The 26,652-nt window shown below is 42.8% G+C and overlaps 2 protein-coding genes and 1 long non-coding RNA gene across 5 annotated transcripts; 2 read left to right on the plus strand and 1 right to left on the minus strand.

Annotated features, from left to right (window-relative positions):
- Nucleotides 1–1,506: 1,506 nt before the first annotated feature.
- Nucleotides 1,507–3,776, plus strand: LOC118938158 (GTPase IMAP family member 6-like). The gene is made up of 3 exons (XM_036939929.2): nucleotides 1,507–1,846; nucleotides 2,026–2,097; nucleotides 2,390–3,776. Exons 1-3 carry the CDS (start codon nucleotides 1,837–1,839, stop codon nucleotides 3,343–3,345), a joined length of 1,038 nt encoding a protein of 345 aa, XP_036795824.2. The 5' UTR covers nucleotides 1,507–1,836; the 3' UTR covers nucleotides 3,346–3,776.
- Nucleotides 3,777–11,174: 7,398 nt separating this feature from the next.
- LOC110485435 (GTPase IMAP family member 9) lies at nucleotides 11,175–21,699 on the minus strand. 3 transcript variants are annotated; one of them, XM_090195203.1, is made up of 9 exons: nucleotides 21,138–21,699; nucleotides 19,107–19,270; nucleotides 14,733–15,063; nucleotides 14,340–14,488; nucleotides 13,371–13,432; nucleotides 13,038–13,193; nucleotides 12,745–12,827; nucleotides 12,452–12,599; nucleotides 11,175–12,313 (listed from the first exon to the last, which is right to left on the minus strand). In XM_090195203.1, exons 1-9 carry the CDS (start codon nucleotides 21,141–21,143, stop codon nucleotides 11,358–11,360), a joined length of 2,055 nt encoding a protein of 684 aa, XP_090051329.1. In that variant the 5' UTR covers nucleotides 21,144–21,699; the 3' UTR covers nucleotides 11,175–11,357. The 3 variants fall into 3 exon arrangements, with proteins under 3 accessions (XP_090051329.1, XP_090051330.1, XP_090051331.1); XM_090195204.1 differs by lacking the exon at nucleotides 21,138–21,699 and adding an exon at nucleotides 20,605–20,841; XM_090195205.1 differs by lacking the exons at nucleotides 12,745–12,827; nucleotides 21,138–21,699 and having other exon boundaries at nucleotides 19,107–19,166.
- Nucleotides 20,923–24,193, plus strand: LOC118940274 (uncharacterized). Its single transcript, XR_005036809.2, has 3 exons — nucleotides 20,923–21,081; nucleotides 22,167–22,240; nucleotides 23,362–24,193. It is a non-coding gene; the product is annotated as an uncharacterized LOC118940274 (long non-coding RNA).
- The last annotated feature ends 2,459 nt before the right edge of the window (nucleotides 24,194–26,652 follow it).

The following is a 26,652-nucleotide window of genomic DNA, read 5'->3' on the forward strand; positions in this document are numbered from 1 at the left end:
TGTGTGATAGAGAGAGAGAGAGAGAGAGAGAGTTGTTGTGTGTGGCTGAGAGAGTAATGTTGATGATTATAACAACAAAAATATACTTACTCTGCCTCTCTCTCACCTTCTCCTCCTGTCTCCTCGTCCTCCTGTCTCTCTCTTTCCTCTTCCTCCTGTCTCCTCATCCTCTCCTTCTCCTGAGAGAGAGAGAGAGAGAGAGAGAGAGAGAGAGAGATGTAGAAACACATGTCTAGCTACTTCCCTTACAGGTTCAGCAACACCTACACCAGAAAGTCAGAGAAGTTTGAATCATCATTTTTTTCATGTACAGATGTAGAATCTTAATTTGACCAATATTGTTGTAGCAAAATAACACTGCGGCAACGGGATTTTAAAGTTTTGTCGATAATGTTGCTTGATCGGTGGTTAGGCTATTAGCTGGACTAAAGTACTGCAGTACTGTAAAATAGTGTTAATATGATCACATGTTAGTGTGGGTTTTCAGGTCATTTATGTTCATCACAAAGCAGGAAAATTCTCAGCAACAAAACAGTGATTACATTAAGATCCTACAGCTATATGCATTGTTGTACGTGGTTGAATCAACTCTATATGTATTCAAATCTGTCATTCATTCTTCAGAACTTGGCCTACATTATCACTACCCACCCTCTTGGGTCTCCACGCCCTTAGCCTGGCCTTGGCATGGCCCCTTAGCCTGGCCCCTAGAGCCTGGCCCCTTACAACCAACCCCTAGCCTGATCTCTAGCCTGGTCCTTACAACCAAGCCCTAGCCTCATTACTACAGCCTACATACTTCCTGTAGATGTGGAGGAGCTGGACAGGTATAAGCAACATGGTAGTGATTCTACCTTGCCTTCTGATAGGTTAGGTCGAACTTCCGCCATATTGCTGACACCTACCCAAGCCTTCTGATAGGTTAGGTCGAACTTCCACCATATTGCTGACACCTACCCAAGCCTTCTGATAGGTTAGGTCGAACTTCCGCCATATTGCTGACACCTACCCAAGCCTTCTGATAGGTTAGGTCGAACTTCCGCCATATTGCTGACACCTACCCAAGCCTTCTGATAGGTTAGGTTGAACTTCCGCCATATTGCTGACACCTACCCAAGCCTTCTGATAGGTTAGGTCGAACTTCCGCCATATTGCTGACACCTACCCAAGCCTTCTGATAGGTTAGGTCGAACTTCCGCCATATTGCTGACACCTACCCAAGCCTTCTGATAGGTTAGGTTGAACTTCCACCATATTGCTGACACCTACCCAAGCCTTTCAGATCTACTCCAGTCCCTGGGGGGTTGGGGCTAGGGGATGCAGAGGGTAGGGGAAGTTTCGAGAAACAGTCCACGTGTTCATCCCAAATGGCACTCTGTTTCCTATATGGTGCACTAGGGCCCTGCTCTACAGTAGCAGACTATAAAGGGAATAGGGTGCCGTTTGGGACACAGGCCATGTTTGTCAGAACTGTAGACAATCCAGGGAAGCAGGAACCTCCCCTCCATTCTGCCAGATGCACAGGATATTCCTTTCTTTGTTTGTGAGAAAACGTCAGTACTCAGACCGCTGGTTCAACGCAGGCAGAGGAGCTGAGAGAGCTGGTTCAACGCAGGCAGAGGACCTAAAAGAGCCGGTACAACGCAGGCAGAGGACCTGAAAGAGCTGGTTCAACGCAGGCAGAGGACCTGAAAGAGCTGGTTCAACGCAGGCAGAGGACCTGAAAGAGCTGGTTCAACGCAGGCAGAGGACCTGAAAGAGCTGGTTCAACGCAGGCAGAGGGAGCTGAACGAGCTGGTGACATTTGACAATATATTGGCAAAGAGGGACAGAACCATGACTGAAGGTAAAACATTTGGTTTAATATCTTATCTTATATAATGAAATATCATATACGTGAACTGTTTGAGAAGGATGTAGCAGACTGAACTGTTCATTCAACCTGGAACACTCGTAGCCATCACAATGATGCTGTACTTCAGCTAATACAAGACTGTTTATATACTTGTTATGTTATCCTAACAGCTACACCACTGAGAGAGATGGAGCTGAAACGGCAGCCTGAGTCTGATGGGTGTGGCTCAACAAATCATGATGGTATGTACTCTGTTTGGTCTGTGATGTCATGGTCTCTCGTGGTTGAGTCAAATCATAACACACCACACATTACAGCTGGGCAACTTATAATACTAACTCTACTAGTTACTTTGAGCAGGATGGTTATGGTTAAAATAATCATTGAATGAATCATTGAATCAATTGAATTAATTAAATGAATCAACATAACGCTATTTTACAGCGTGATAGTTGAGTTACTTTAAATGTTTTGTTGTTGTTGTTGCTATAGTTACTGGGAGCTACATTGTCTTTATCTGTGTGGTTTTTACAGGGTCTGGTTTGACCGCTGAGCTGAGGATTGTGTTGCTAGGGAAGACTGGAGCAGGGAAGAGTGCAACAGGAAACACCATCCTGGGGAAGGAGGTGTTTAAAGTCGACTCTTCCCCTGCGTCAGTGACCGGACAGTGTGAGAGACAGAGTGGAGAGGTCAATGGGACGACGGTTCATGTGGTTGACACGCCGGGCCTCTTCGACACAGCCCGGTCGGACGAAGAGGTGAAGGAGAAAATAGAGGAGTGTGTTAACATGTCCGTCCCGGGCCCCCACGCCTTCCTGCTGGTGATCAGGCTGGGGGTGAGGTTCACAGAGGAGGAGAGGAACGCCGTGAGGTGGATCCAGGAGAACTTCGGAGAGGACGCCTCCATGTACACCATCTTGCTGTTCACCTGTAAAGACCAGCTGAAGGGGAAACAGGTGACAGATTCTCTGAAGATGTGTAAAGAGCTGCGGAGACTCTCCATCACGTTAGGCGGCGGGTATCACTCGTTCAACAACGACGCCAAAGACGACCCCGCTCAGGTCCCAGAGCTGCTGGAGAAGATCAAAGAGATGGTGGAGCTGAACGGAGGAGAGAACTACACCAACGAGATGTACCAGAAGGCTCAGAGGAAGATCAGAGAGGCGGAGGAGAGGAGGAGGGAGGAGGAGAAAAGACGGAGGGAGGAGGAGGAGAGAAAATTAAAAGAAGAGGTAAAGGTAGAGATAGAGAAAGAAAAGGAGGAAGAGAAAAGGGAGAAGGTAGATAAAAAGAGGAATCTCCACATCGCTCTAGCAGTAACAGTAGTGTGTGTAGTCGTAGGGGTGATCATAGCAGTTGCTGCTGATACCACAGTGGCCCTGGCTCTAGCTCCACTCCTACTGGTGCTGGGAGCAGCCAGTGGAATAACGGCTATCTGTCTAAAGAATGGAAGGTGTGGAGCTAAAACACCCGTCTCCGTAGCTGTATAACAATCACATACTGTATACCTCATTAAGGCTGTTTTTACACAGGCAACACAATTCTGATCTTTTGCCACTAATTGGTCTTTTGACCAATCCAATCTATTATCAATAATTGGGCAAAATATCAGAATTTGTCTGCCTGTGTAAAGATCAAAATTAGGCTGCCCGTGTAAAGATCAGAATTAGGTTACCTGTGTAAACGAGGCCGAACAAGACCTAACAACAGAAACATAGATTGAATGATTGATTGATAGATGGTTTTATAGATAGATAGATAGATAGATAGATAGATAGATAGATAGATAGATAGATAGATAAAAATGGTCTTAAATCTGTTCCCTTAAGTATTTCTCTGGGTGTCCAGTGATCTATTTATTGAATCATGTGTTCAGGGATAACATTTATGAACACTTAATAAAGAGAAGTAAAGAGTCTGACTGATGACTGATGTTTTTATTACATTTCTCTGATATGTTTTAGAACACGTTTCCTCCCGGTATTATGGCAGAGTGACTGTCTGCCTTATAGTTTCACTATCTAGGTTACAAACCTCGAGAGGAACCAGGCTCTGAGGGCTGTGCCGGGTGGAGATTTATAACAGAACATGGCCAAGATGTTCATAGATGACCAGCAGGGTCAAATAATAATAATCACAGTGGTTGTAGAGGGTGCAACAGGTCACAACCTCAGGAGTAAATGTCAGTTGGCTTTTCATAGCCGATCATTGAGAGTATCTCTACCGCTCCTGCTGTCTCTAGAGACTTGAAAACAGCAGGTCTGGGACAGGTAGCACGTCCGGTGAACAGGTGTGGGTTCCATAGCCGCAGGCAGAACAGTTGAAACTGGAGCAGCAGCACGACCAGGTGGACTGGGGACAGCAAGGAGTCATCAGGCCAGGTAGTCCTGAGACATGGTCCTAGCGCTCAGGTCCTCCGAGAGAGAGAGAAAGAAAGAGAAAGAAAGAAAGAAAGAAAGAGAAAGAAAGAAAGAAAGAAAGAGAGAAAAATAGAGAGAGAATTAGAGAGAGCATACTTAAATTCACACTGTATAAGACAGGAGAAGTACTCCAGATATAACAAACTGACCCTAGCCCCCCGACACATAAACCGTTGCAGCATAAATACTGGAGGCTGAGACAGGAGGGATCAGGAGACACTGTGGCCCCATCCGACGATACCCCCGGACAGGGCCAAACAGGCAGGATATAACCCCCCCACTTTGCCAAAGCACAGCCCCCACACCACTAGAGGGATATCTTCAACCACCAACTTACCATCCTGAGACAAGGCCGAGTATAGCCCAGGAAGATCTCCCCCACGGCACAAGACAAGGGGGGGGGGGCAACCCGGACAGGAAGATCACGTCAGTGACTCAACCCACTCAAGTGAAAGCACCCCTCCTAGGGACGGCATGGAAGAGCACCAGTAAGCCAGTGACTCAACCCCTGTAATAGAGTTAGAGGCAGAGAATCCCAGGATATCGGGTATCACAACATATATAGCCTGCTATGAGGACAGCAGGAGGAATTAATTGATATCACAACATATATAGGCTGCTATGAGGACAGCAGGAGGAATTAATTGATATCACAACATATATAGCCTGCTATGAGGACAGCGGGAGGAATTAATTGATATCACAACATATATAGCCTGCTATGAGGACAGTGGGAGGAATTAATTGATATCACAACATATATAGGCTGCTATGAGGACAGCAGGAGGAACGAACACATGGAATGGAATGGACTAGTACATGTGAAACAGGTCACATCAGGGATATTGTCTCTGCGTATTGAAACAGGTCACATCAGGGATATTGTCTCAGCATATTGAAACAGGTCACATCAGGGATATTGTCTCTGCGTATTGAAACAGGTAAGATCAGGGATATTGTCTCTGCGTATTGAAACAGGTAAGATCAGGGATATTGTCTGCGTATTGAAACAGGTCAGATCAGGGATATTGTCTCTGCGTATTGAAACAGGTAAGATCAGGGATATTGTCTCTGCGTATTGAAACAGGTAAGATCAGGGATATTGTCTGCGTATTGAAACAGGTCAGATCAGGGATATTGTCTCTGCATATTGAAACAGGTAAGATCAGGGATATTGTCTCTGCGTATTGAAACAGGTCACATCAGGGATATTGTCTCTGCGTATTGAAACAGGTAAGATCAGGGATATTGTGTCTGCGTATTGAAACAGGTAAGATCAGGGATATTGTCTCTGCGTATTGAAACAGGTCACATCAGGGATATTGTCTCTGCATATTGAAACAGGTCAGATCAGGGATATTGTGTCTGCGTATTGAAACAGGTCAGATCAGGGATATTGTCTCTGCGTATTGAAACAGGTCACATCAGGGATATTGTCTCTGCATATTGAAACAGGTAAGATCAGGGATATTGTCTCTGCGTATTGAAACAGGTCAGATCAGGGATATTGTCCCAGCGTATTGAAACAGGTCAGATCAGGGATATTGTCTCTGCGTATTGAAACAGGTAAGATCAGGGATATTGTCTCTGCGTATTGAAACAGGTCAGATCAGGGATATTGTCTCTGCGTATTGAAACAGGTAAGATCAGGGATATTGTCTCTGCATATTGAAACAGGTCACATCAGGGATATTGTCTCTGCATATTGAAACAGGTTGGTATTGTGGTGAAATGGAAGAGGAAAGACGATGTAACTGTGTAACTGCTGTGAATGTTGTATTGTCAATTTGTTGTCTGTTGTATTGAAACGGCACTTTAAACGAGTACGTGATACTGCAACGTTTCCCCATGGGGGCAATGAAGTCAGTAAAGTGAAGTATATCACCTCGGAGAGATGCATTTTCTCTTCTATTGCCCTTTCTACCACAATATACAATGTGAAATATTGTGATTAGTATATGTGTATAATCACGTATTGTTTCCCTGTTATACAGTCTGAACGTAATAAAAAGTGGATCCTCTTTGGGGGTAAATTTGAAACCCCATTGGAGCTCACTGGACTATTTATTCTCTCTTTTCTCATACATTCTCTCTTTTCTCATACCTCTCCATCCAGAACTGACACCATTCAGCCAGCAGCAAACCACCCTGCATCCCACAGCTGGCTTGCTTCTGATGCTAAGCAGCGTTGGTCCTGGTCAGTCCCTGGATGGGAGACTAGCTCCTGCTGGAAGTGGTGTTGGAGGGCCAGTAGGAGGCAGCCTTTCCTCTGGTCCCCAGGGCAATGATTGGGGACATTGCTGTCTTTTGGATGGGATGTTAAACGGTGTCCTGACTCTCTGTGTTCACTAAAATATCCCATGGCACTTATCATAAGAGTAGGCGTGTTAACCCTGGTGTGCTGGCTAAATTCCCAATCTGGCCCTCATACCATCATGGTCACCTAATCACCCTCAGCTTCCAATTGGCTCATTCATCCCAGGTTGTCAATCAACACACCTGATAGAATAAGGGATAAATAAATAAAAGCAGGCAATATTTTAGTTCTGGATTTTGAAGACTATTAACACTGTAAATGCAATTAGGAATGATGAATACATTGTCTTATAAACCAATGTGGGCATTCTGAAGACGCTTAATAATACAATCAAATCAAATCAAATCTACCTTAAGTTTGTGTGTGAGAGGAATTCAAACTCAAAGGCTGTCTGTGATGTTCCTGCATCATCATTCCTTATTAAATCACAGACAGTATTCAGAGCTGTTTACTTGTGGAATAGACACGAACTGGAATGCGGTTTTAACCAATCGGCATTCAGGATTAGACCCACCCATTGTATAAAATGGCATAACTGTCCTGAATCTCTTGTACATCTGTAGTTCTCTTAGTCTCAATAAAATACCAGAGGGGAAAACTCACTAGAATTATGGATGATTTCATTTTTACGTCAGCAAGTAGAGAGTGAATTACATCTCATATGTAAATACAAACAAAACGAGTCTGATGTCGGCAAACAAACAGGATGAGACGAGCACAAGTAGCCATGAAACCAGGAAAGCAACCAGAAGGAGGGAACCATTATTTAATAACATTGGTGAACAGTGGACACTAATGAAAAACATTAGTTTAGGTGGGAGATGTTGCTGGTGACTGAAGCTCAAAGGAGGGTTAGGGTACGTTTTAACATTAGCTGAGCCATAAAAAAGTTGTCGTGTCTGTGACTATCATTACATGTGAAGACTGCTTTTTTTTATCAAATAAATTCTATATGTGTAATTATGTGATTAAACTAATCATGCAAACTTTAATTAACTAGGAAGTCAGGGCACCACGGGAAATTTTTATAGTCTCTATTTTCCAAATCGAGTACAGTCTTGTATTAATGCATCATTATTACCTCATCAGTTTACATTATTGAAAGTCGCAAACCCTTGGATATCTGCACGAACCCTAGCCTAAATGATGAATCAGCGATATACAAATTGGCTTAATTATTTATTTACTAACTAACTAAATAATCACAGAAATACATAACAAACAAACAGTAGATATTGGTTACTAACGCAATGCATTGATAAGTCCCTACGTGGACTAAACCGGTATGACGGCTTGGTAGACAATGGAAAGGGGTGGGGACAGATAAAAGAGCGGGAAAGACAAAATGGATTCACTACGCACAGTTGATAATTATATTCATTGAAATGCTAATCGTTTACACATGAACAGCTAGTATTTGCTCTTATTCTGTAGTCATATATAGTCTCAGATTTGAACCATTTCCAGCTGTGTAGCCATCGCTGCACGCTGTCTGGTCTAATGTAAATTTCGCCAGGAGTGGGTTTTATACACTTCTGAGAAAAGGGCGGTCCATGACGCTGACGTAATGTCTATGATCACGTGGGCGTGGCCACTGACCTGGTTAATACTTTACATGGAAGACAATTCTCTCATTTTGAAGGTTAACATCGCATTACATCTTTTCACAAATAGTTTCATGTTTAATCACATACGTTTCACAAAATGTAGATGTAAACCTTGAAAGTGTCCACAAACAGAGATACAGTAATGTGTGTTTCCTGTCCTTCATGAGATCACCAAATGAAACACGCTCGTCATGACTGTCTCTTAGTGTCCACGGACCATTGCCACATTCTCAAAAGTAGAAATATTGTTTAATTAATTAAACTTTTGATGTCCAAGTGTCTCTCTGTATTCCACAGTTTACATTCCAATCTCAAACACTACAGAGCATAGGGGCAGTGTATTTTATGACCGACCATAAAACAGCCGACTTCCCGCTCTCCCCCTCAACGAGAGAGAGAACAGGCTGTAGAGCAGACCCACTCTAACCTGATCCTTCAGATCGTCACAGGAGAGTCATGACATTCCCCCTCTACGAGAGAGAGCAGGCTGTAGAGCAGACCTACTCTAACCTGATCCTTCAGATTGTCACAGGAGAGTCATGACATTCCCCCTCTACGAGAGAGAACAGGCTGTAGAGCAGACCCACTTTAACCTGATCCTTCAGATCGTCACAGGAGAGTCATGACATTCCCCCTCTACGAGAGAGAGCAGGCTGTAGAGCAGACCTACTCTAACCTGATCCTTCAGATCGTCACAGGAGAGTCATGACATTCCCCATCTACGAGAGAGAGCAGGCTGTAGAGCAGACCCACTCTAACCTGATCCTTCAGATCGTCACAGGAGAGTCATGACATTCCCTATCTACGAGAGAGAACAGGCTGTAGAGCAGACCCACTCTAACCTGATCCTTCAGATCGTCACAGGAGAGTCATGACATTCCCCCTCTACGAGAGAGAACAGGCTGTAGAGCAGACCTACTCTAACCTGATCCTTCAGATCGTCACAGGAGAGTCATGACATTCCCCCTCTACGAGAGAGAACAGGCTGTAGAGCAGACCCACTCTAACCTGATCCTTCAGATCGTCACAGGAGAGTCATGACATTCCCCCTCTACGAGAGAGAACAGGCTGTAGAGCAGACCCACTCTAACCTGATCCTTCAGATCGTCACAGGAGAGTCATGACATTCCCCCTCTACGAGAGAGAACAGGCTGTAGAGCAGACCCACTCTAACCTGATCCTTCAGATCGTCACAGGAGAGTCATGACATTCCCCTCTACGAGAGAGAACAGGCTGTAGAGCAGACCCACTCTAACCTGATCCTTCAGATCGTCACAGGAGAGTCATGACATTCCCTATCTACGAGAGAGAACAGGCTGTAGAGCAGACCTACTCTAACCTGATCCTTCAGATCGTCACAGGAGAGTCATGACATTCCCTATCTACGAGAGAGAACAGGCTGTAGAGCAGACCTACTCTAACCTGATCCTTCAGATCGTCACAGGAGAGTCATGACATTCCCCCTCTACGAGAGAGAACAGGCTGTAGAGCAGACCCACTCTAACCTGATCCTTCAGATCGTCACAGGAGAGTCATGACATTCCCCCTCTACGAGAGAGAACAGGCTGTAGAGCAGACCCACTCTAACCTGATCCTTCAGATCGTCACAGGAGAGTCATGACATTCCCTATCTACGAGAGAGAACAGGCTGTAGAGCAGACCTACTCTAACCTGATCCTTCAGATCGTCACAGGAGAGTCATGACATTCCCCCTCTACGAGAGAGAACAGGCTGTAGAGCAGACCCACTCTAACCTGATCCTTCAGATCGTCACAGGAGAGTCATGACATTCCCCCTCTACGAGAGAGAACAGGCTGTAGAGCAGACCCACTCTAACCTGATCCTTCAGATCGTCACAGGAGAGTCATGACACAGTCATAGAAACAGACAGCATATTTTCCAGAATCTTTCCTTATTATAAACTGGGAGATTGGAGCCGTGAATACTGATTGGCTGACAGCCATGGTATAGCAGACCGTAGTATGTATATACAGTATATATAATTTTATTTTTTTAACTGGGAAGTCAGTTAAGAACAAATTCTTTTTTACAATGACAGCCTAGGAACAGTGGGTTAACTGCCTTGTTCAGGGGCAGAACAACAGATCATTACCTTGTCAGCTCGGGGATTCAATCTAGCAACCTTTCGGTTAATGGCCCAACGCTCTAACCACTAGGCTACCTACTGGTTAATGGCCCAACACTCTAACCACTAGGCTACCTGCTGGTTAATGGCCCAACACTCTAACCACTAGGCTACCTGCTGGTTAATGGCCCAACGCTCTAACCACTAGGCTACCTGCTGGTTAATGGCCCAACGCTCTAACCACTAGGCTACCTGCTGGTTAATGGCCCAACGCTCTAACCACTAGGCTACCTGCTGGTTAATGGCCCAACGCTCTAACCACTAGGCTACCTGTTGGTTAATGGCCCAACGCTCTAACCACTAGGCTACCTGCTGGTTACTGGCCCAACGCTCTAACCACTAGGCTACCTGTTGGTTAATGGCCCAACGCTCTAACCACTAGGCTACCTGTTGGTTAATGGCCCAACACGCTAACCACTAGGCTACCTGCTGGTTAATGGCCCAACGCTCTAACCACTAGGCTACCTGCTGGTTACTGGCCCAACGCTCTAACCACTAGGCTACCTGTTGGTTAATGGCCCAACGCTCTAACCACTAGGCTACCTGCTGGTTACTGGCCCAACGCTCTAACCACTAGGCTACCACACCCCCTTGTGTGTTATTGCTTAAATAACATTGGTGGACAGTGGACACTAATGACCAGAAGAAAAACAACTGAGTTTAGGTGGGAGATGGTGCTGGTGGCTGAAGCTCAAAGGAGGGTTAGGGGGAAGGTTTATCATTAGCTGAGCCATATACAGTCATAGAAACAGACAGCATATTTTTTTTTTAATCCAGAGTCAATGACCTTCCTACAGATAGTAAAGTCTACAATCAACGACCCAGTTAGTAAGTAATAATCAGCATGTTTTTGTATTTATTGAAGAACAGGGATTTAATGTGAAAGGAAAGTTGAAGATTGGTATGATTATGTCATGTAATGATGTTAAATGTCTGGTTAATGTTTGTATAAAGATGAAAGTACACACAGTTCCATTCAGTGGGTTAGGACATGGTGCTGGCCACAACAAGGTTAAAGGTTTAAAAGCCGTTCGAACCAATTTCTCCTGCTCCTCTTCCTCCTCTTCTTTTCCATCTTCCCCCTCTCATTTTCCATCTTCCCCCTCTCCTCTTCAATCTTCCTCCTCTCCTCTTCCATCTTCCTCCTCTCCTCCTGTCTCTCCTCTTCCATCTTCCTCGTCTCCTCTTCCGCCTTCCTCCTCTCCTCCTGTCTCTCCTCTTCTATCTTCCTCAACTCCTCCTCTCTCTTTATTTCCTCTCTCCTCACCTCCTCTTCCCGCTTCCTGATCGCCTCCTCTTGTTTCTTCATTTCTTCCTCTTTTTTCTTCCTCTCCTCCTCCTCTTCGATCTTCCTCTGGACCTTCTGGTACACCTCGTTGGTGTAGTGTTGTCCTCCGTTCCTCTTCACCATCTCCTCTATCTTCTTCAGCAGCTCTGGGACTTGGTCAGGGTTGGCGCTACTGTCACTGTCATTGATGACAGAGTGATATCCACCTCCACATTTGCTGATGAGATCCTGGAGGTTAACACTTTCTCCTACAAACTGCTCAACAGATTTTTTTCTCAGCTGGTCTCCTCCAGTGAACAGCACCATGGTGTACTTTGAGGCTTCTTCTCCAAAGTTGTCCTGGATCCACTTCACAGTGTTCCTCTCCTCCTCTGTGAACCTCCCCAGTCTGATCACCAGCAGGAACACGTGGGGTCCTGGGACTGACATGTAGAAGCACCGTTCTAGTTCACCTTTCATTTCCTCTACAGTCACTGACGTGTCAAAGTGTCCCGGCGTGTCAATCACATCCATCTTCCTCCCATCCACCTCCCCACTCTGTTTCTCACACTGAGCAGTCACAGACTCAGGGGAGGAGTCTTCTTTAAACCCCTCCCCACCCAGGATGGTGTTTCCTGTTGCGCTCTTCCCTGCTCCAGTCTTCCCCACCAGAACTATCCTCAGATGAGCTAGACCAGTTTCTGTGAATTAAAAAAAAGAAGAATATAGAGGCACCATTATATGCTGAAGAATTAAAGAATTATCAAGTCAATTATTAAAATAATGTCATTTACAGTACATAGTAATGTTGATGATTATAACAACAAACATGTACTTACTCTGTCTCTCTCTCTCCTCCTCCTCCTCCTGTCTCCTCATCCTCTCATCCTCCTGTCTATCTCTCTCCTCTTCCTCCAGTCTCCTCATCCTCTCCTCCTCCTGTCTTCTCATCCTCTCCTCCTCCTGTCTTCTCATCCTCTCCTCCTCCTGAGAGAGAGAGAGAGAGAGAGAGAGAGAGAGAGAGAGAGAGAGAAGGTGGAGCTAAAATGAGGAGTTGTTCAGCTACGTTGCTATAAGTGAACGTTACACATATAGAACGAGAGGCTTTGAATCAGAGTGTCTTGTACAGTACCAGTTTGAGGAGCACTTGATGGACAACGTCGTTTATTGATTGCTTGTGCCTCTCATATGTTCTCTCTGTCACAGTGAGGCAATCTGAATAATAGGCAGAACGAGTTAACAACCAAATAGTCTCTTGTGACAGACTGCTGACATAAATGTCCAATCAGTATTTGGTCCTGGGTTCCAATACGAACAACCGAGCAACATATCAAGGTAAAAAAAAAGGTTCATTATCATGATTAATGACACCTGTTACTCATCAAGTGACAGTCCAAAGTATAAACAACCTTCCTGTAGTCTCACCCAGGAAATGGGGTCTATTAGAAGGCTGTTGGTCCCAGCAATTCACCATGAGGTCCACCATCTCCCCCAGCCCACCAGCCTGGTCCCTGTCCACTGCCTCCAGAGGAGGCCTGTCGCCCAATGGGACCCGGAACCTCACCATACTGGACTGGAGATCTACAGGAGAGTGAAGTAAGAGAACAAGAAAGTGTCAATAATAGTGAGTAGTGACGGGTGAGATGGAGGAGAGACGGAGAGGAAGACGTGCGTGTTAATGTGTGTGTTAATGTGTGTGTGTTAATGTGTGTGTGTTAATGTGTGTGTGCTTAACAGTGACACTGAATTACCACTTACGAGGGTTATCTGCATAATAGGGCACTTTTCCAGTGAAGATGGACCACAGCAGTATGCCGTAACTGAGACAGAGGACATAGAGAGAGTTATCGAATGTCCGCGGTGCATTCTGAGTGCTGTCTCTCTGTGTTGTACCTGTAGATGTCAGTGAATGCTGTCTCTCTGTGTTGTACCTGTAGATGTCAGTGAGTGCTGTCTCTCTGTGTTGTACCTGTAGATGTCAGTGAGTGCTGTCTCTCTGTGTTGTACCTGTAGATGTCAGTGACTGCTGTCTCTCTGTGTTGTACCTGTAGATGTCAGTGACTGCTGTCTCTCTGTGTTGTACCTGTAGATGTCAGTGAGTGCTGTCTCTCTGTGTTGTACCTGTAGATGTCAGTGAGTGCTGTCTCTCTGTGTTGTACCTGTAGATGTCAGTGAGTGCTGTCTCTCTGTTGTACCTGTAGATGTCAGTGAGTGCTGTCTCTCTGTGTTGTACCTGTAGATGTCAGTGAGTGCTGTCTCTCTGTGTTGTACCTGTAGATGTCAGTGAGTGCTGTCTCTCTGTGTTGTACCTGTAGATGTCAGTGAGTGCTGTCTCTCTGTGTTGTACCTGTAGATGTCAGTGAGTGCTGTCTCTCTGTGTTGAACCTGTAGATGTCAGTGAGTGCTGTCTCTCTGTGTTGTACATGTAGATGTCAGTGAGTGCTGTCTCTCTGTGTTGTACCTGTAGATGTCAGTGAGTGCTGTCTCTCTGTGTTGTACCTGTAGATGTCAGTGAGTGCTGTCTCTCTGTGTTGTACCTGTAGATGTCAGTGAGTGCTGTCTCTCTGTGTTGAACCTGTAGATGTCAGTGAGTGCTGTCTCTCTGTGTTGTACCTGTAGATGTCAGTGAGTGCTGTCTCTCTGTGTTGTACCTGTAGATGTCAGTGAGTGCTGTCTCTCTGTGTTGTACCTGTAGATGTCAGTGAGTGCTGTCTCTCTGTGTTGTACCTGTAGATATCAGTGGCTCGAGTTGGTTCATACGATGATTCAAAAGCCTCAGGGGGCATGTAGCTTAGAGTGCCTCCTTCCTTCCCGGGCTCTTCTCTGGACATCTCCAAAACACTATGGGAGACTTCAGCAAGGCCAAAATCTGTAAGCTAGAGAGAGAGAGACAGCGAGACAGAGAGAAAGAGAGTGGGCGTGTGAGAGAGAGAGAGACAGAGAGACAGAGAGAAAGAGAGTGAGCGTGTGAGAGAGAGAAAGAGAGAGAGATGGGCTTAACATAGACTAAACAGAAATAGTAATGTTCAGTAAACATGTATACTGCCTGTGGGTAGTGATGACTGCATATAGTTCAGACGTATCTCACCACTAGTAGAGACTCAGGATCTTGGGACTTGCCTTTGCATTAAGGTTGTCATCCAGCAGCACGTTATTGGGCTTCAGGTCGCGATGCAGAAGTGGCTGAGGAAGGTTGTGAAGGAAGTTAATTCCCAGAGCGATCTGGTGGGCCAGGCGGAAGGCCAGGGGCCAGGGTGGGGGGCCAGAGAGGCTGGCCTGGAGGGTGGCCAGGGAGCCTATGTTCAATAACTCCATCACAATACCCAGCTGGGTGGAGAGGCCTCTACCTGGAGAGGGAGGGCACCCCTGGTACACCCCCAGAATCCTCACCACATGGGGGCTCCCTCCCTTCTGCATATTCTTTACCTCCTTAAGCAGGGAAGTGCTAGAGCTGGAATGAGGTGTGTGTGTGTGTGGGGGGGGGGGATAAAGACAGGGATTATAGTCCATGAGCCAAGCCAACAAGTTATTTATCACATACTGCACACCCTTTAGAGTCACAGCTATCCATCAGACTCATTTTGGGGAAAGGTTCAGGTCAACATAACTTTAGGTTAAATATTAGAATTACCTGTATAAATTGCTTTAAAAAAGAAACATACATTTTAACTTTGTTTGACGAGTGGTACTGAAAGGTCATGAAATGACCTTTCTAATGATGTATAACATAACCCACTTTGAAAGGACCAGCTACAACTATTGTTTAAAAATCAGCCATATTGTGCCATTGACATTAGACTGTTGGAAGTTTAGCCATAGAATTCCACGAAGAAGGGAAGCTATGTTTTTGGATTGTACACTTTGTTGATAGAGGCACCACATGTCACACACACAGCTAGAACATGGTTTTAAAAAAGATTTGTAGATACAGGGCCATCACAGGATGGACACAGTAACCCGACAGAAATATGGCCGCCAAACAACTCAATGGGGTCTTATTGGATTCATTTTGCTTGACCATACCTGTATGAAATAGAACTGTAGTACGCCCAATAATGTCTTAAAATGTCCATAGTGACCCAGATACATTATGATGTCACATTATGAAGTCACATTATGACGTCACATTATGATGTCACATTAATGACGTCACATTATGATGTCACATTATGATGTCACATTATGATGTCAGATTATGATGTCACATTATGATGTCACATTATTCACAGCATCGTGGTAACAAGGTAATAAAATTAATACTACAGTATACTACAAAGAGCAAAAACACCACGTTAATTACTATGGTAAATACTACAGTATACTACAAAGAGCAAAAACACCACGTTAATTACTATGGTAAATACTACAGTATACTACAAAGAGCAAAAACACCACGTTAATTACTATGGTAAATACTACATTTTCTTTCACTACAGTGTTTATACTCTTTAAAAAAAGGTGCTATCTAGAACCCTAAAATGGTGCTCTGCCAACTGACCTACACGGGACCAGTTTACCCCAGTATTTCACTGAGCTACATGGGACCAGTTTACCCCAGTATTTCACTGAGTAACACAGGATCAGTTTACCCCAGTATTTCACTGAGCTACACGGGACCAGTTTACCCCAGTATTTCACTGAGCTACACAGGATCAGTTTACCCAAGTATTTCACTGAGCTACACGGGACCAGTTTACCCCAGTATTTCACTGAGCTACACAGACCAGTTTACCCCAGTATTTCACTGAGTTACACAGGATCAGTTTACCCCAGTATTTCACTGAGTTACACAGGACCAGTTTACCCCAGTATTTCACTGAGTTACACAGGACCAGTTTACCCCAGTATTTCACTGAGTTACACAGGACCAGTTTACCCCAGTATTTCACCGAGCTACACAGACCAGTTTACCCCAGTATTTCACTGAGCTACACAGGACCAGTTTACCCCAGTATTTCACTGAGCTACACGGGACCAGTTTACCCCAGTATTTCACTGAGCTACACAGTACCAGTTTACCCCAGTATTTCACTGAGCTACACAGGATCAGTTTACCCAAGTATTTCACTGAGCTACACGGGACCAGTTTACCCCAGTATTTCACTGAGCTACACAGACCAGTTTACCCCAGTATTTCACTGAGTTACACAGGATCAGTTTACCCCAGTATTTCACTGAGTTACACAGGACCAGTTTACCCCAGTATTTCACTGAGTTACACAGGACCAGTTTACCCCAGTATTTCACTGAGCTACACAGGACCAGTTTACCCCAGTATTTCACTGAGCTACACAGGACCAGTTTACCCCAGTTTTTCACTGAGCTACACAGGATCAGTTTACCCAAGTATTTCACTGAGCTACACGGGACCAGTTTACCCCCGTATTTCACTGAGCTACACAGACCAGTTTACCCCAGTATTTCACTGAGTTACACAGGATCAGTTTACCCCAGTATTTCACTGAGTTACACAGGACCAGTTTACCCCAGTATTTCACTGAGTTACACAGGACCAGTTTACCCCAGTATTTCACCGAGCTACACAGACCAGTTTACCCCAGTATTTCACTGAGCTACACAGGACCAGTTTACCCCAGTATTTCACTGAGCTACACAGGATCAGTTTACCCAAGTATTTCACTGAGCTACACGGGACCAGTTTACCCCAGTATTTCACTGAGCTACACAGACCAGTTTACCCCAGTATTTCACTGAGTTACACAGGATCAGTTTACCCCAGTATTTCACTGAGTTACACAGGACCAGTTTACCCCAGTATTTCACTGAGTTACACAGGACCAGTTTACCCCAGTATTTCACCGAGCTACACAGACCAGTTTACCCCAGTATTTCACTGAGCTACACAGACCAGTTTACCCCAGTATTTCACTGAGCTACACAGGACCAGTTTACCCCAGTATTTCACTGAGCTATGATGAGGGTTTTCTTGTTAAAGCAATTTATACAGGTAATTCTGATGTGTACCCTAGAGGTCAAAGGTAACATTTATTTTGACCTGAACATTCCGAAAATGTGTCTGACGGATAGCTGTGAATGTTAGCTTTCCAACGAAGAGGGAATACGTGATCAGTAACTTCTGATGGATAGCTGTGAATGTTAGCTTTCCAACGAAGAGGGAATATGTGATCAGTAACTTCTGATGGATAGCTGTGAATGTTAGCTTTCCAACGAAGAGGGTATACGTGATCAGTAACTTCTTGTATGCTGGCATGGTTTGTCATAGGGTAAAATCCCGATGGGAAAAATAGATGGGATGGATGAATAAAAGAGTGATAACACAGAGAAAAGCTCCCATTGCTAAACTGCTGTCACACATTTTCAAACTTGAGGGAATTAGACCTTCAACAAAAATCTCAGAGACATCGTCACCCCAAGTGAGCAGGTCCGAACCCCCTGGCTCATGAACTAGAGCAGGGGTGTCAAACTCATTCCATGGAGGGCCTAGTGTCTGCAGGTTTTAGTTTTTGTCCTTTCAATTAAGACCTAGACCACCAGGTGTGGGGAGTGCTATACTAATTAGTGACCTTAATTCATAAATCATGTACAAGGGATGAGTGAAAACCTGCAGACACTCGGCCCTCTGTGGAATGAGTTTGACACATGGACTAGAACCTTAACGAAACCTTTACTTCCCCTAGTGGTACCTTGACATAAATACATTTGACCTAAGAGCAACAACAACAACAAAAATATTTAACAAAGACTGTAGGGGCAGCACTTTAAACCAGAAATAAATTACAGATTGCACCTTTAATCAAAATGGTTGACATCATTAAAACATGTACACTACCGTTCAACAGTTTGGGGTCACTTAGAAATGTCCTTGTTTTTAAAAGAAAAGCTTATTTTTTGTCAGTTAAAATAACATCAAATTGATCAGAAATACTGTGCAGACATTGTTAATGTTGTAAATGCCTAATCGAACCCACAAATGCTGATGCTCCAGATACTCAGCTAGTCTAAAGAAGGCCAGTTTTATTGCTTCTTTAATCAGAACAACAGTTTTCAGCTGTGCTAACTTAATTGCAAAAGGGTTTTCTAATTATCAATTAGCCTTTTAAAATGATAAAGTGATGAACTTGGATTAGCTAACACAACGTGTCATTGGAACACAGGAGTGATGGTTGCTGATAATGGGCCTCTGTACACCTATGAAGATATTCCATTAAAAATCATCAGTTTCCAGCTACAATAGTAATTTACAACATTAACAATGTCTACACTGTATTTCTGACTAATTTTATGTTATTTTAATGGACAAAAAAATGTGCTGTTCTTTCAAAAACAAGGACATTTATAAGTGATCCCAAACATTTGAACGGTAGTATATAAATATATATATATTTTTTTAAATGTAATGCAGTTCAATTAGTTTTTTTTCATATTGGCCAGGGCCCTTATTTGGAGATTGTGACTGGAGCAAACAGAATGAACACATTGTCTTATGCACGGCTGTGGGATGGTCATATTTACCCATCATCATAATGCAGCAACTTGATGGCCACATCAAACCTCCACTTTATATGCCTGGCCTTGTGGATCTGTCCGAATCCCCCTCCACCAATCACTTCCCAGTCCTGCAGGCTGTCATTACCGATCAAGTCCAGTGGCGGGCTGCTGGGCAGCGGCAACGCCATCTTTCATTAAAAAAATTATTACAAAACACTGATGTTAAATACCTCAACTCAGACTTATCAAAATAGCATGAAGACATTTACAGTCAAGATATGAAGTTGACACAAAAAGTACATAACAGACTATCGCAACTCAGTTATTTGGCCAAATTAGTTTATATATATATATATATATATATATATATATTGCACTAAACAATTAAACTCTGTGTTGGGATTCGCATGTCAATAACCTGTGAACTGAACCTTTCTCTTTACGTCAGTATCATGTCCTAAAGGTCGTGTTCCCCTGCTCAGCGGCTGCATTCATCAACCAATGGGTGAGTGGCATATCATCAGCTGTGCCGTTGGGCACCAGACTGCTGTTTGATTTGATTTGATATTAAATGACTTAGTTTTAAATGAACTAACGTCATGTTCCATTGGTCAGACATTACTGACACCTGACATCATATGATGTGGTTGGCTGATGGTCCAGCCGTTGTAAGATCTGGCAGGTGTCAGTAATGTCTGACCAATGGAACATGACCTTAATTCATTTAAAACGCAGTCATTTAACATCAAATCAAATCAAAATGTATTTGTCACATACACATGGTTAGCAGATGTTAATGAGAGTGTAGCGAAATGCTTGTGCTTCTAGTTCCGACCGTGCAGTAATATCCAACAAGTAATCTAACCTAACAATTTCACAACAAGTACCTTATACACACAAGTGTAAAGGAATGAATAAGAATATGTACATAAAATAAAGGATTGAGTGATGGCCGAACGGCATCGGCAATATGCAGTAGATGGTATAGAGTACAGTATATACATATGTAGGGAGTAATGTAGGGTATGCAAACATTATATAAAGTGGCATTGTTTAAAGTGGCTAGTGATACATTTATTACATCAGGATGGCAAAATGCAGTAGATGGTATAGAGTACAGTAATTACACATGTAGGGAGTAATGTAGGGAATGTAAACATTAGTGGAATTGTTTAAAGTGGCTAGTGATACATTTATTACATCCATTTTTCCATTATTAAAGTGGCTAGAGTTGACCAATATATATATATATATATATATATATATATATATATATATATATCATATTGGGTGGGGTTCTGAATTAATGTAAATTTAGAAAATGCAAAAATAAAGTTGTTTTAGACCGGCAAACTGTGGAAAGAGAGACATTATACAGCTAGTGGGAGTTGTAGTTCATGTTTGTAGTTCTAAATAAACGGATGTAACTTTTCGGATTCGCGCTTCTTCTTGGCAGTCAAATACAGAGTTTCGAAACCCAGAGGTGCAAGACGAGACTTCCAGGAAAGATTGCGATACACACCAAACAGACCAGCCCGGGGTTTCAGAAGTCAATTAGAGAAGTGAAAGATTCTTCCGAAGTTGTTAACTTTCTCGAAATCTAAAGGCACAAGCTAGATTGGAGCCAATGTCTTAAATAGTTGAACATGGTATTACTCCAACCTCTGAAAGTAAAAACTGATACGTTTTCATTTTCGAAAAAACTGTATATTGTAGTCCTGCCTTTGATTTGACGGTCCGCACATGCGCAGTTCGCGTTAGAATAGATGACGTCATCAGTTTGAATAGCTTCATACTGTACGGTCTTTGTCAAATACTTTGAAAACCGTCAAATAAAAGTAAATTCACCCGGAAACACTTACCCGTTTTAATATTTATCTTAGTATGATCGCGTTGTCATGTCTTTGACAATGCAAACTTTTAGACACATTTTTTGCGTACAAAATAAAAATACGGAAGTTACATTTCAGGATCTGACAGTTTCTTCGACGTAAATAATGTAAATGTTATTCAATAGAAAATGTTATTAGCGATCATTATGAAACAACCACGTACCTGCATTTGGTGTGATTTGTTTAAACTGTTGGTCAATCGTGTGCAAATCGATGTAGGCTTATTGGTTCAGTTTAGCGAAGTATGAATTACTGATTGTTTATTGAAAAAGAGTCTGGCTGCTCTGTGTCTGGAAGTAGTGGGGATTTCCACTCTTATGCCAATTGCTACCACGTCATTTCTGGTGAAATATAATTCTTGCAGGATTTACTGATTCTGTTACACATAAAGGCAACAACAATAACAACATTTGTAGTAACCTGTATTAGCCTTTTGGTGTTTGGTGGACAGTCCCTGGGTTCGTGCCCCAGTTGGGGCTAACTATTTTTGTGTACATAAATTATTCTTTGATCGTGTATATTTGGTTGATCTAGACATGCACAGTGCTTAATTTGAGCCGGATCCGGTACATCTACACGAGAAAGAAAATCACTGTTTGTAATGTAAACATTATAATAAAAGCAACCAGAGTTCATTTCAGTTATGCCCTCAATACCTAATTCTGCTGCCCCCTAAAAAAAAACGTAATTGTAAAACGTAGATTTTCAGTCCGCGCCTGATATTCTTAGAATTCATTGTGTTGGGCGGGTCCGGTTTTATGGTTTGCGCAATATTATAGACTATGTTTTTGAGACCAACGTGTGGTCGTTGCTGCGGTGCGAGAGAGAAGCGCGCCTGTATTTCAGAACTAGAATGAGATTCACTCGATCTATTATCTTGCTCCCTCTCTCTGCTCTAATTGACACGCAACTCTCATCTCTTAAACGGTTGCACTTCATCATTTATACACTTATAGAATCATACCGCGGGAAGGTGCTGAAAGAGCAGCACCCCTGATTAATTTAAATGCATTTGCCGAAGTTATAAAATTATTATTTTGTTCTATGTTTATTCTTCTCTGTGATCTATGTTTATTCTGTTCTATTTTCTATGTTTATTCTTCTCTGTGATCTATGTTTATTCTGTTCTATTTTCATTGTTTAACTGGTAAACAACATCACTTCATTGTCTAATTTCTATGCTTTATTGTAGACACCGTCTTCATTGAGTTGAATTGAGTTCAGGATAAACAACAGAGGAAAAGTACAACAAAATGATGACTTCAGGTGAGTGCTTTACCGTGATTAAAACCCAAACTTCCCTCTCCCATAGGAGAGGACAGTTCAGTAGTGATACTCTACTGTTGTAGTGTAACAGCTTCCCTGTCATAGAGGACAGTTTAGTAGTGATACTCTATTGTAGTGTAACAGCTTCCCTATCATAGAGGACAGTTCAGTAGTGATACTCTACTATTGTAGTGTAACAGCTTCCCTATCATAGAGGACAGTTCAGTAGTGATACTCTACTATTGTAGTGTAACAGCTTCCCTATCATAGAGGACAGTTCAGTAGTGATACTCTACTATTGTAGTGTAACAGCTTCCCTATCATATAGAAGAGGACAGTTCAGTAGTGATGCTCTACTATTGTAGTGTAACAGCTTCCCTATCATATAGAAGAGGACAGTTCAGTAGTGATGCTCTACTATTGTAGTGTAACAGCTTCCCTATCATATAGAAGAGGACAGTTCAGTAATGATGCTCTACTATTGTAGTGTAACAGCTTCCCTATCATAGAGGACAGTTCAGTAGTGATACTCTACTATTGTAGTGTAACAGCTTCCCTATCATAGAGAAGAGGACAGTTCAGTAGTGATGCTCTACTATTGTAGTGTAACAGCTTCCCTATCATAGAGGACAGTTCAGTAGTGATACTCTACTATTGTAGTGTAACAGCTTCCCTATCATAGAGAAGAGGACAGTTCAGTAGTGATACTCTACTATTGTAGTGTAACAGCTTCCCTATCATAGAGAAGAGGACAGTTCAGTAGTGATGCTCTACTATTGTAGTGTAACAGCTACCCTATCATAGAGGACAGTTCAGTAGTGATGCTCTACTATTGTAGTGTAACAGCTTCCCTATCATAGAGGACAGTTCAGTAGTGATGCTCTACTATTGTAGTGTAACAGCTTCCCTATCATAGAGGACAGTTCAGTAGTGATACTCTACTATTGTAGTGTAACAGAATGGGGAACATAAAGCTGACAAAGATGCCTGAAGCCAAAGTAAAAGATAACCACTTGTTTTGTTTTTATTCTTTCAAGTATCATTAAATGACAGATCTGCTGAATACTGTAAAATGCAGCAGATTCTTAATGATTAATACTCGGTGTGTCTGTGTGTCACAGCTCCTGATAAACCAGATTGTGGGCCGATGGTGGTTACTTTTGGATTCTTGACGTTGGTCATTGGAATCGCTGTTGGAGTGAAACTGAAGGAGGCCACAGACCAGTTCATTCAACAACATAAATGGAAGATCATTGTCTTTGTCACTGTTTTTATTGTTGTTTGTATCATGGTGCTTCTGATCTTGAATAAACAGGAAGTATAGAGGGATATTAAGGAATGACCCATACAATTAGCAAACACTTCTCAGTCAGTCACACACAACTCCCTCTGGAAAATAACATCTGCTAAATGACTGAACTGTAAGCAACATTTGGAAAAAAGTGACTCATAGTAGGCTAGATGTATTTGTCTAAGATTGTATTTGTCATCCTATTTTAATGTGACCAAGATCCCTTTCCATCTCTGGCCATCTCTGTGTGTGCTCGTACTTTGTCAATGTTTGTGATTTATAGTTGTAAGTGTCTTTATAGATCAGTGGAACATCGACTTAATATTATGTTTTTGTAACCAATTGCCTGTGTCTCTTCAACTCATGTGTTTTTTTAACCAATTGCCTGTGTCTCTTCAACTCATGTGTTTTTGTAACCAATTGCCTGTGTCTCTTCAACTCATGTGTTTTTGTAACCAATTGCCTGTGTCTCTTCAACTCATGTGTTTTTGTAACCAATTGCCTGTGTCTCTTCAACTCATGTGTTTTTGTAACCAATTGCCTGTGTCTCTTCAACTCATGTGTTTTTGTAACCAATTGCCTGTGTCTCTTCAACTCATGTGTTTTTGCTCATCAACCTGTCAGTATGTTCTGGGCTGATTAAACCAAATAGTAAAATCACATTTTAACTGACGTCTTATTCTACAAGCTGACCTTAGAACTATGACCCAGTGACTAAAAACATTTCAACTAGACAAACACAGGGGACAACATTGAGGCCAACACCCCCAGCACGTAAGAGGGTTCACCGCATACATCGGGGGAAGAAGAACCCCCCCCCCCAATGAGACCCAGGACGGGCCACAGTTCAACAGGAGCTAAATGTCTTCAACTTATCAAGCAAGACCCTGACATCAGCTCACCTCAGTGTTCTCTATAAGGGGTTATGACCCTGACAGCAGCTCACCTCAGTGTTCTCAATAAGGGGTTATGACCCTGACAGCAGCTCACCTCAGTGTTCTCAATAAGGGGTTATGACCCTGACAGCAGCTCACCTCAGTGTTCTCAATAAGGGGTAATCATTGTACCCACTGCACACATGAATGAATTTGACGTCCAGATAGATCTATTCAAGTTTTTCCTTAGTCTGAGATTGCGTGAGTTCTTTGATAAGAGTGACACTACATGACCCCACGTGAAATGTCATCCTCAGTGAGATGTATACACAGGTCTACCCCGCTATTCAATAGACGTACTTGTCCTACCTTGAGTCAAGGAGAAGATGGAGCCTTTAACCCAGCTGAGGTACCTGACAACTCTGAGAGAACAACATTTAGAGCAAAACGTTTGTTTGTACCTCCCCCCAAATGCAATGCGTCCATAGAAACCTTCTGTAGGATTGTTGAATATTATGTAGGTGACCTACTGAAAGACAAACAGAAACACAAATCCTATGATAACCTGAGTAGAGACAAGAGAACGGCTCTTCAGTCAGATCCTTTGATTATCATAAAATAAATGTGACAAAGGAGGAATTTGTAAACAAAACAAATGTGACTATGTGAATAAATGTCGTCGACAACTATCTAAAGCACCAAATAAGAGCACCAGTACAAGATGCAATACCAACAACAATACCAACAACAATACCAACAACAATACCAATACCGACAACAATACCAACAACAATACCAACAACAATACCGACAACAATACCGACAACAATACCAACAACAATACCGACAACAATACCGACAACAATACCAATACCGACAACAATACCGACAACAATACCAATACCGACAACAATACCAATACCGACAACAATACCAACAACAATACCAATACCAACAACAATACCGACAACAATACCGACAACAATACCGACAACAATACCAATACCGACAACAATACCAATACCGACAACAATACCAACAACAATACCGACAACAATACCAATACCGACAACAATACCAATACCGACAACAATAACAATACCGCCAACAATACCGCCAACAATACCGACAACAATACCGACAACAATACCGACAACAATACCGACAACAATACCGACAACAATACCGACAACAATACCAATACCGACAACAATACCGACAACAATACCGACAACAATACCGACAACAATACCAATACCGACAACAATACCGACAACAATACCGACAACAATACCAACAACAATACCAACACCAATACCGACAACAATACCAACACCAACAACAATACCAATACCAACAACAATACCGACAACAATACCAACAACAATACCGACAACAACACCGACAACAACACCGACAACAACACCGACAACAATACCAACACCGACAACAATACCAACACCGACAACAATACCAACACCGACAACAATACCAACACCGACAACAATACCAACACCGACAACAATACCAACACCGACAACAATACCAACACCGACAACAATACCAACACCGACAACAATACCAACACCGACAACAATATCGACAACAATACCGACAACAATACCAACAACAATACCAACACCAATATAGACAACAATACCGACAACAATACCAACAACAATACCAACACCAATATAGACAACAATACCGACAACAATACCGACAACAATACCAACACCAATACCAACACCAATACCAACAACAATACCAACAACAATACCAACACCAATACCGACAACAATACCGACACCGACAACAATACCAACACCGACAACAATACCAACAACAATACCAATACCGACAACAATACCAACACCGACAACAATACCAACACCGACAACAATACCAACACCGACAACAATACCAATACCGACAACAATACCAACAACAATACCAACAACAATACCAATACCAACAACAATACCGACAACAATACCGACAACAATACCAATACCGACAACAATACCAACACCGACAACAATATCGACAACAATACCGACAACAATACCAACAACAATACCAACACCAATATAGACAACAATACCGACAACAATACCGACAACAATACCAACACCAATACCAACAACAATACCAACAACAATACCAATACCAACACCAATACCAACACAAATACCGACAACAATACCGACACCGACAACAATACCAACACCGACAACAATACCAAC

Source organism: Oncorhynchus mykiss, chromosome 13 (genome assembly GCF_057628025.1).
Source record: "Oncorhynchus mykiss isolate SJ-2025 chromosome 13, ASM5762802v1, whole genome shotgun sequence".
NCBI lineage: Eukaryota > Metazoa > Chordata > Actinopteri > Salmoniformes > Salmonidae > Oncorhynchus > Oncorhynchus mykiss.